The 9564-nt window shown below is 33.3% G+C and overlaps 2 protein-coding genes across 21 annotated transcripts; one reads left to right on the top strand and one right to left on the bottom strand.

Moving 5' to 3' along the window:
- Positions 1-400: 400 nt before the first annotated feature.
- LOC145114744 (putative E3 ubiquitin-protein ligase RZFP34) lies at positions 401-3898 on the bottom strand. Of its 10 annotated transcripts, none has more exons than XR_013711184.1 (11): positions 3770-3898; positions 3547-3660; positions 3025-3435; positions 2555-2647; positions 2369-2442; positions 2138-2173; positions 1961-2052; positions 1434-1520; positions 1230-1304; positions 669-866; positions 401-597 (listed from the first exon to the last, which is right to left on the bottom strand). XR_013711184.1 is itself a non-coding variant. In XM_079050829.1 (8 exons), the coding sequence occupies exons 3-6, from the start codon at positions 2414-2416 to the stop codon at positions 1463-1465; spliced, it is 234 nt and encodes a 77-aa protein (XP_078906955.1). In that variant the 5' UTR covers positions 2417-2442; positions 2555-2647; positions 3025-3128; the 3' UTR covers positions 401-597; positions 669-1304; positions 1434-1462. The 10 variants fall into 10 exon arrangements, 6 of the variants coding, with proteins under 6 accessions (XP_078906955.1, XP_078906956.1, XP_078906958.1 ...); XR_013711186.1 differs by having other exon boundaries at positions 1230-1301; XR_013711185.1 differs by having other exon boundaries at positions 669-1304; positions 1998-2052.
- Positions 3899-3998: 100 nt separating this feature from the next.
- LOC145114743 (protein PLASTID TRANSCRIPTIONALLY ACTIVE 12, chloroplastic-like) lies at positions 3999-8193 on the top strand. 11 transcript variants are annotated; one of them, XM_079050826.1, is made up of 13 exons: positions 3999-4133; positions 4446-4773; positions 5554-5743; positions 5995-6203; positions 6404-6513; positions 6596-6700; positions 6772-6854; positions 6928-6969; positions 7044-7099; positions 7213-7281; positions 7380-7432; positions 7516-7575; positions 7659-7955. In XM_079050826.1, exons 8-13 carry the CDS (start codon positions 6939-6941, stop codon positions 7672-7674), a joined length of 285 nt encoding a protein of 94 aa, XP_078906952.1. In that variant the 5' UTR covers positions 3999-4133; positions 4446-4773; positions 5554-5743; positions 5995-6203; positions 6404-6513; positions 6596-6700; positions 6772-6854; positions 6928-6938; the 3' UTR covers positions 7675-7955. The 11 variants fall into 11 exon arrangements, 9 of the variants coding, with proteins under 9 accessions (XP_078906952.1, XP_078906946.1, XP_078906947.1 ...); XR_013711182.1 differs by lacking the exon at positions 3999-4133 and adding an exon at positions 7959-8193 and having other exon boundaries at positions 4643-4773; positions 6772-6969; positions 7511-7575; positions 7659-7699; XR_013711183.1 differs by lacking the exon at positions 3999-4133 and having other exon boundaries at positions 4643-4773; positions 6772-6969; positions 7511-7575; positions 7659-7699; positions 7807-7955.
- Positions 8194-9564: the final 1371 nt, after the last annotated feature.

The raw sequence follows: 9564 nt of genomic DNA, 5'->3' as shown, positions 1-9564 counted from the left end.
GATAAAACTTCATAAATGGTCCTTGTGGTTGTCAAATGACAGAAATGCTCTTCACTTGACGGCTAAATGTTAACTCAGTTAGCGAAAAGGACCATTTTTTAAAAGTTTTGAAACCATACGGACCATATGTTAGGTTTTTATAAATTAGGGACTAAACTTTAGATTTTCGGAAACCATATGGACCATTTTTGAAGTTTTGTCAAAAAAGTATAACACAAACAATATTCTCGTCACGAAACCATTGATGAGAATCATGCGCGCCCGTTGGCGCTGACTTAATTTTTTTTTGTTCTTTCAGGTTGTATATGTACTGCAACATACCATTATATTGATGAAGATATATTTAACATACAGTAGATTTTTTGATAGGTCTTATATAGAAATTTAGGAAAGGAAGTAGTTGATGAAATGATTATTGTCCCTGCAATTACATATTCAGCATGGTTAAGTGTTTTAAATAATCACTCCATAATTAAATAAAAACAAAGATCAGTTAAATAAAATACAAAGTGGGTAGGTCACTAGATCAGAGAGTACAGCCAGTATTAAAGCCCATGAAGTATCGTAATCCACGGAAATCGATAAATAATTAAGCACCTAAAATACATAAATAAATAAATGTCAAAATTATATTGTTTTTAAAGAAGAAAGGACGGAAGTGACCTTACCTATGAGAGAAGCTTTGGTAGATATTCTGAACCCATTTTACTCGCCAGGAGTCCATAATCAGTACTTGTATAAAAATACTCTTGTTTCATTCGCCTTACGAATATCATATCGGTATTTTTTTTTATAATATCAGCTTGTAATCTGTTCACAATTCCCACCCATGGATGTTGTAGACGATAAGATCTGCCTTCAAGAACCTTTGAAAAGGGCAAAAATGTCGATAATTTTTTTGAAATATAAGACAACTTTGTAAAAAAAGTAAACACCACATATTTTGTTCCCATTAAGTCATGTATGAGTAATGTGCCTGAATGTGTAAATGATGTAATGTTGTATACAGAAGTTGTGTTTCTTTTCTACAGTAAATAAACCATTTGTATGAGACTAAATGACCATTTTACCCTTACTATCACCAAATGGACCATTTTGTTGTGATTGACCACAAGAATGGTCAACAAATAGAATTTTATGTCTGGATTGACCTTTGGGTTTGGGTTTTTTCACAGTTGATGTTGCGAATTAAAACTATAAAACAAAAAAAAGAAAGAAAAAATCTTAACGCAGTCCATAGCAGCCAATATAGACGGTCTTTGAGCCTTTTCCAAGTCTTTTTCCCGCAGAGTTCTACTTACCTGCTATGGAAGCGCATCAACCAATTTCAGAACAAATTTAACTTCAATGTAATTAATGCCAATCAGCTACAAATTTGTTACTCTACAAAGCATTTCATCAAATACAGAACAAATCTTGTTTGGTGCACTTACACTATAATGGTGAGGAAACATGTAATCACCTACTTCATCATTTGTAACAATTTGCAATTCATGTTAAACATCTTTCTTCCTTTTCTCCTACAGAAACAAAAGATATCACAATTGTTTATTCACAAAAACAGATTACAATCGCCATAAGCATCTCCAATTTATTCTCCTTGTGACAACTTTTAAGTAAATGCTTGAATTTTCAATCAGGGTAAAAATTAGTGGATTCAATTTCAATTTTAGAAGTGCTTATTTCACTTAAAATTTGATTAAAAAAAATTAAGAGACGAAGTCAGCATCACCGTTTTTTTTTTGTTTTTTTGGTTAATGGGTGGAGTGTTTCTCTCAATTTTACCAAGAATCATAATACGAACAGACAAAATTAAACCCCCCATCACACACCGACTTAAAAAAAAAGGGCAAGCATATCTGTTCCAATAACATTTAAAAAAAATATAAGTACATTTAATATTTATTGAGTTGACCAAATGATTTGAAAGTGTCAATTGGTGTGTTTTAGATTGACTCACAAATAGTGTTGCTGCATTTCCTTTAAACAGTTCTTACAAATGGTATGGTCACATGGCATGACTATAACATCATCTATCGAATGAAACGGATACTGCAAAGTGAAAATAACCAATATTTAGAAAAATCCCACAAATATTTATGATTTATCCAAGAATAAAAGGTGAAAAAATGGATACCTCAAACCTTAGAGGGCAATGATGATGCATTGCTCCCTAAAAAAGAGATAGAAGTCGATAGTTATATCTTCATAAAATAAATAGCCCTTTAATTTTTCTATTAATTTCGTTATTACAACAAATCTCATCAAAAGAAACGCAAAACCGATCAGGGCTAAAAAAATGTTTATACAACAAATGACTGAAAAGCCCTTCTAATCGTCTATAATTTTCCAGAAAAGAATGAAATACCTTTCGAACTTCAAACAATTTAACCTCCCTCTGATTGTAGTACTCCATTGACACCAAAATAAGATGAAATTTCCCTGGAGCAAACAATTTGTATTTCTTTAATTTTTTTCAACAACATTACAAGAACACCATTTATATATGTCGGTATAAATGTAAAATGTAAAGCATCCAAACTGACAAAATTACCCTCAGCCTAATCAAAGGGAAAACGGTAAAGGTAAATTTTTTTCTGTTGGTAACACATATCAGCTTCATTTGCCTCCTGTCACCGTTTGATCCCTAAAAATAAACCCAAAAGAAAGATATTAGGCAAAAGATAAACCCAAAAATGAATTAAAATGCATCTGAACTTGAACAACTAATTCCATTTATGCTTTGCTGCTATAAACTTTTACTCTTTTCATTCCAATATGAATAATGCATATATCGACAATCACAAATTGAAAATGGAAGTGCATTAATTTACATAATAAAGTTATTGAAATTAGGAAATGAGTGATGTTTTAATTAGTTGAGATCATGAAACTTCATAGCAGAGAAGAATCAATTTTCTTCGATAAATTGAATTGACCTGGTGAAAATGAAGCCAAATGTTTGTGAAATTAAGAAACCAAAGTGAGACAGCAAACCAAGATACTAAAATTTTAACAGAACACCTTCATGTATGGTCAGTTACACTTCTTTTTCAACACCACCGTTTCATGTTTGTTTGCAGTTCACACTTCCTCCATCTAAAACTCAAAAATAAGTTCAAACCAAAAGCTTTTCAATTGATTTTTGCATATCGATTACATTTCGCTTCAAGTCAACATAGAAATTGATTTCAGAATCAGAACCGGTGTAGAAAAGAAATGGGAAATATAGATAAAACGAAGCAAGACTTACCTTCGTCCCAGAGTAGCGAACGGAAGGGTCACGTGGGAAGTGCTGGTCGCTGATGAGCGCTATCAATCCCCTGTGGGGGCGTATGTTTGAGCGTAAACAGAGACAATGGTCATGATTGACGATTTTAGAGAGAAGGTAATCAGAACAGTGGTGGAGAGACGCATCATCAGAAACTGAATCCCCTTTTTAGAAGAAAAGAAAAAAAATCAGACGAAAACAGATTTGAGGCAAAGCATAGGCGTTGGAGGAAACACGGTAAACCTAAAATCGAAGATCTAACAAACATGGGAAACCTGAAATCGTGGATTGAATGCGAAGAAGAAAGAAAATCGACGCGGTGTTGAGCAACTGAAGTTCTCCGCAACCTCAATTATTCTTCTACTTTTTTCTTCCGATGGAGTCCACACCTGGAGAACATGCAGTGATTAAGAAAATGGTGGAGAAATAGACACACATCGCATCAGCTTAGCACCAATCCATATAGAAAACCAGGGAGGAAAAACGGTAGTGGATTACCCGAACTGAAGCAGATGGTGGTCATGGCGGTGCTCAATCGCTTCCAAAGAGAAACCAAACAGATTTGCTATAAGTATGTGTTCCGCTGAGTGCAACAATTTGCGCTTATCAATAATCTTAACCACTGACTACGGATAGGAAGTAGGAACAGCCCCCACCCCCACCCTTGTCTCCTCCCACCGGGAACAACCAACCTCGGCTCCATGGGTATCTGGGGATTCATCTACAACTTCACGTAATCGCTTCCTAACCAACCCGGTTGTGGAATCCCTGCCTGGCCCGGATCGTAGGGAGACCATAACTCGAGTTCTAACCGGCTTCGGCAAGTTCGTCGTCGATTCTGCTGTGAGCGATTCTCTCAAAGGTTAATTATATGATCTCCTTCATGAATCATGCCACTGAACTAGGATTGAGCTCCTGAATCTATTTTTGTTTAAAATTATTGCTTTTGGGGATTAGGGGTAAGAAACCCCTGCCTGTGTTGTAATTTTAATGTTTTCTTACGAAGTTACATTGGGGTTATTCAAAAATTCTATCTAAATGGTCGAATTTTAGATTGGGGATTTATGAGTTTCATGGTAACGATTCTGAGTACTTTATAGGCTTCTTACGAACGACTCAATTGTTCTCAAATCCCGATTGCATAATTGATGATTCTGTTTCTGGTTATGTGAAGGTCGGATGCAAGTGTATAAGATAGTGAAGGAAGGATTGAAGGATGAAGCTCCTGTAGAACTAGCAAATTTGAACAATAAAGCACCACATACATTAATGATGGAGGAGATGCAGGCTCGGATGGAGAAAATGGAATAGGATTTGCATATTATAAGGCTGGATGACGAAGATTCAATCTTATGTGCCAAGGATTTGGATCCTCGTAAAGATGAAACCGCAGAAGGTAGTGAAAAATCATCTCCTGCAAAAAGTGATGTGAAGAAGATCTTCATTCGGTCGCGCTTATAAAGAGAGGGATTGTAAAATACATATGCGTTTACACTTTACAGGTATTGGTAGATTGGATTCTGTATTCTTTTGCATTTTTGTTGATGTTTTAAGTTGCATCTATAAACTCTTACCCTTTTTTTTTGTGAATGTTTATATGTGGCATATGCAATGACAATTTTAAATTAATACTTGCTTGTAAGGTGTAAGTTTTTTTTATCAATAGGGAAAGTACTCCACTTCATGTGCTTAGACGTCTAGATACTCTTTTTCAGTGTATGTCTTAGATTTAGTTTCCAATTAGAGGTTAACAAATGCATCTTTATTCAGATATCATAATCGAAGGTTTCTTGTGATGAATGATTCAGGTTTGGCATGGCAGCTTCCTTAGTTTGGTTATTATATGTATGCTACAGCTTCATATTCTAGCTTAAGACATTTGATGAAAATTTTCTAGATTCTCTTTAATTTCATACATCTTTGATGTTTACAAAATAATCTATTATATTTTGGGGCAATTTTGCAGTTTACAGACTAATAGATTATCTTTTTCCAATCAAACCTTAAAAGTTTCATTCAAGACATTTTCCAATTTACCCATATTGAGTTGATATGACAGTTGAAAATGTTTAGTTTGGAAAATTAGCTGTGAACCCGATATAACATTAACAGGTCAAAATGGTTTAATTCAGAACAGATATTTGAAAGTTTATGGTTTGGTTGGAAAAAATAAATTTATAGGGGGTTAAACCGCAAAACTGCATAAAATAAATGTTTTTTTGGTAATATTCGGTTTGTCACATAATTTAATAGTTGTGTAAAATGTGGCATGAAATTGAAAGGTCACCGGATACTGCAAGAGTGAGGAGCAAGATGATTTATGCAAGCTCAAAGGACAGGTTCAAGAGAGAGCTTGATGGCATTCAGCGTGTGCGACAGATATGGTCTGGCCGACGGTGACCAAAAGCCTTTCAACAACATGAAGAAACCGCCATAGCCATTTGTAGTTGATGCAATCATTCAGACCAGAAGGTAAGCATAATTTTCTTTTCCATTCAAAACCAGCAAATTCTAAAATAATGTATTTAAAATGACAAAAGAAAAATATCCACTCCCATTTACCACATAAAATGGTTTGTGTGTGTTTGAGAGATAAAGTACAGATATTTACTCAATTGCAAATCTTCAATTGTTATACCCCTGTTCTGTGACTGAGCATCTTGGCTCTTCACAATATATTCTGCCCAAACACCTTGCGACTAACGTGTTTCTGTAAATTACAGTAGACAGACGTGAATGAAAAAATTTGAAGTTTAGGGAATACATAAATATACACATACCATCCATAGTACAACCACAACTATAAGGAGCATTTGAAAGCATTGAAGTGAGCAATGCAGAAGCAGTGGCTGAATGGGATGGAATCAGTGATTCCACAGCAACATCGAGAAAAGAAAAAAAAATAGAGCCAAAACAATTATGGAAAAAAAAGGTGAATCATTGTGGCATAAATGTGCATTTTTAAGTATTTAACAATTAATCTTACCTCATAGTAAGACCTTATAATTTCTTTTATAAACAAACTTTCATAAATTGAAAAAAATAAATAAATAAAGCAAACTTGGAACTTAACTAAAAATTAATTGTAGAAAATTTATATAATTATGAAAGTCAATGACATGTTCCATATAGTTCATTCAGGTATTTCAATTTATTTTTTAACAAAACTACTGAGACCAAAGAGCATGGATGTCCGCCCAATGATGGAAGTAGTCAAAGGTGCAGCTTTCTGTATTTTACAGGTACTATTTCCAATTTTACCCTTGATTAACAAGTATATAAATTTTGTATTAAAATAAGAAAAAAAAAATTTGGTTTCTTGAGGCTGCTGGTGGATGTCCTACATCTTTGAGGCCTGGAAGATGGTTAGACTTATATAGTGGTACAGGACCTGTTGGCGTAGAAGCTATCAGCAGAGGATGCTCTCAGGTATCTTTACTGTCAATTTTTAATAAAAAATCTAATCCACTCGCTCATTTTCTATAATTTCCATCTTTCAGGAATTAAAATGATTTTGTGATTCCGATCCAAGCACGAATGATGCAGGCTGTAGGCTGAACCTGACAGACTACAAAAAAAATCCGTTAGTATACAATTCAGAATGGGTGTTGCTGAATATCATATAATGCTGGGAACTGATCATCGGATTGCAACAGATCCATTGTCTATGAGGATGAGAGAAGATCAAATTAAGCAAAGTAAGTTTTCCAATTATTAAGTTAATGCATAAATCATAATTAGACTTTTTACAAATTTGCCCTTGGTTTTGTAGTATGGAGTGGAGATTCGGTTTATCCAACAGTTAACTACATTGAAGATCCACATCAAGTGATTGATTACAGGGGTCCTTTTAGTAAATTTAACCTTTTTTTAAAAATAAATTCTTTTATATATAATTTTCCATTGATTAAGCTAACATTTACTTTTCTATTATTGATCAGAATGGAAATATAACATCAAAGGATGAAATTGATAAAACATTGGCATCAGAGAAGGTTGAAAAAGTAAAGGTAATAAATAAGCCTCCATTATTGTTTTTTGTTTTCTTCAATGTATTATTTTCAATTACTCATTTCACTGTTTTCATTTTGTAAACACGTTAAATCAGCAGTTTGTGATGATGAAGGTACGGGTAAATCTGTTGACATTGATGAAAATGAGGTGATATATTTCGCTATGACTGTTTTTATTATTATAATAATAATAATAATAATAATAATTATGTTTTTCCTTTAATAGGATAGTGATGATGAGGGAAAATTTTTAGAATGGCGAGAAGTGCTCCTGACCTTTGCAAATCAAAGGTAATCTTTTTAATCTGTATTCTCTCATTTTACCCATTTGAACCATATTGCTGATTCTCAAAAGTTGACTGATTTCATGTTAGACTTCGATCAAGATAAGGATCTTGGAACGTAATTTTACAAGGTACATTATCTATTTCACATTGATTATAAAAAAAAATTTAAAAAAATTGAATATTCATATGCTATGAAACATCAAGATTATGAGCACTAAATATAATTGTAAATTAGATAATTTGTTGATTCTCTTGAATATGGCGTGGATACTTGATAAATAGAACATGAATCTATGGAAGATGATTTTGAGTTAGCCGAAGGACTGAGTGTTGGTTGTATCCTTTTTTTGTTTTTATCTTATTTAATGGCCTTTTTTTCTTAAACAGTAAATTAATTTTCGGACCAAAGACCCCTTCATTTATTATCTCTGTTTGTTGCGGGGGCCAAAGAAACAAGAAAGACAAGTTCGAGGGGTAAAAATAGAGCTAATATAAACTATCTGTTGCTAATGTAGTTGTTGCTATGTAACTGATATAAATATCCCTCGTAGTAGGCTGGACCGACATCCAAACCTAAAAGAAGAAAAAATAAAATGACTCAGCGCCAACGGGCGCGCATGATTCCCATCTAGTTATGATCAAATAAGTATCTTTTTTTAATCGTTAACAAATTTTTAAATCTTAAAGGTTTTCAGTATACCTTTATTTACAATAATTTATTTATAGTCGTTTAACTTTCTACTATAATTATTTATTCTAAAATCAATTTTATAACATCCATATCTTCTATTTATAATTATATATAATTCAAAAAAATTTAATATTAACATTAATCAAAAAAGAAATAAAGTGATAATTACAAAATACTTTATTATTGTTTTCAGTCGTCAATAGTATTACTAAGGAAGTAAGGATAACTATTGTGACTTTTGATTCAAAAATATCGTAATATTTTAAAAAAGAAATAGAAAAACGTAATCTAGTATGGCTAGTTAACAAGTACTTGTACAGTATACTTAGTGCCTGCATTTGAAGTATTAAATTACTTTTAAGTTACCATTTACCAAGACAGGTAAAACGCAAACTAATTTAAAAGAAAAATATGAGAAGAAAGGACTTACTACAATTTTCAGTGACTGTTCGACGACAAAAAATGACGGTGACTAGTGACGCCGTCGGCAAAGACGAACTCACAACCAACCACAAGTGTCAACACATCCACATTCTTCCCTCACAAATCAGATCTAGATAAAAAAAATCAAAATTCACAGTTTAATACAAAATTTCAAACAATAATTCATAACTTAATTTAATATTTCAGACACTAATTCACAACTTAGTACATAAAACAAATTAGACATTCACAACTTAATAATTTACATATTCACGAATTAATACATAAAACACATATTCACAGCTTAATGACTTACCCAATTTGTTGAGGTATTTCATCAAATATTTTGTGTGCACTACATACATCAGCTCCATAATCACCATAAAACATTAGATCTGACAAGATATATAGAACTTTCATCATCTTTGAAGTCGGTTGATGTTGTTTGGTTTTCCAATGAGGTTTGCCCGTTATAGTTGGACGAAAAGAAAAGATACAAATCTTGAAAGGAAAAACAACAAAACAATTTTCAGAGATCTGAGGTGAAGAACACAAACCATATGTGCAACTTGAAGAACACGACATGAGATCTCATCAGAACTCTTTCAATCCCGTCGAAGCTCGCAGATCTGGTAGTCGGTGGTGACGGAAATCATAGATCTTGAATGGAGCTCAAAAACTTGGAAATCGTAAATATGGACCGGAGCTTGTAGATCTGAACAACGGTACAGAAGATTTGGTGCAGATCTAGTGTTCCGGGGACAAAACGTGGCCGATTTGAAGATGAGGATGACGCTGATGGAAGATCTAAAGGTGAAGGTTCTAGATCTGCTCAGATCTCGAAAGATCTATACAAGGAACAAGATCGGAGATAAGAAA

The sequence above is a fragment of the Lactuca virosa genome, chromosome 5 (genome assembly GCF_052849685.1).
Source record: "Lactuca virosa cultivar CGN04683 chromosome 5, Lactuca_virosa_CGN04683_v6, whole genome shotgun sequence".
Taxonomy (NCBI): domain Eukaryota; kingdom Viridiplantae; phylum Streptophyta; class Magnoliopsida; order Asterales; family Asteraceae; genus Lactuca; species Lactuca virosa.
The sequence above is the reverse complement of the archived record's forward strand: the minus strand, read 5'-3'. Positions and strand labels throughout refer to the sequence as shown.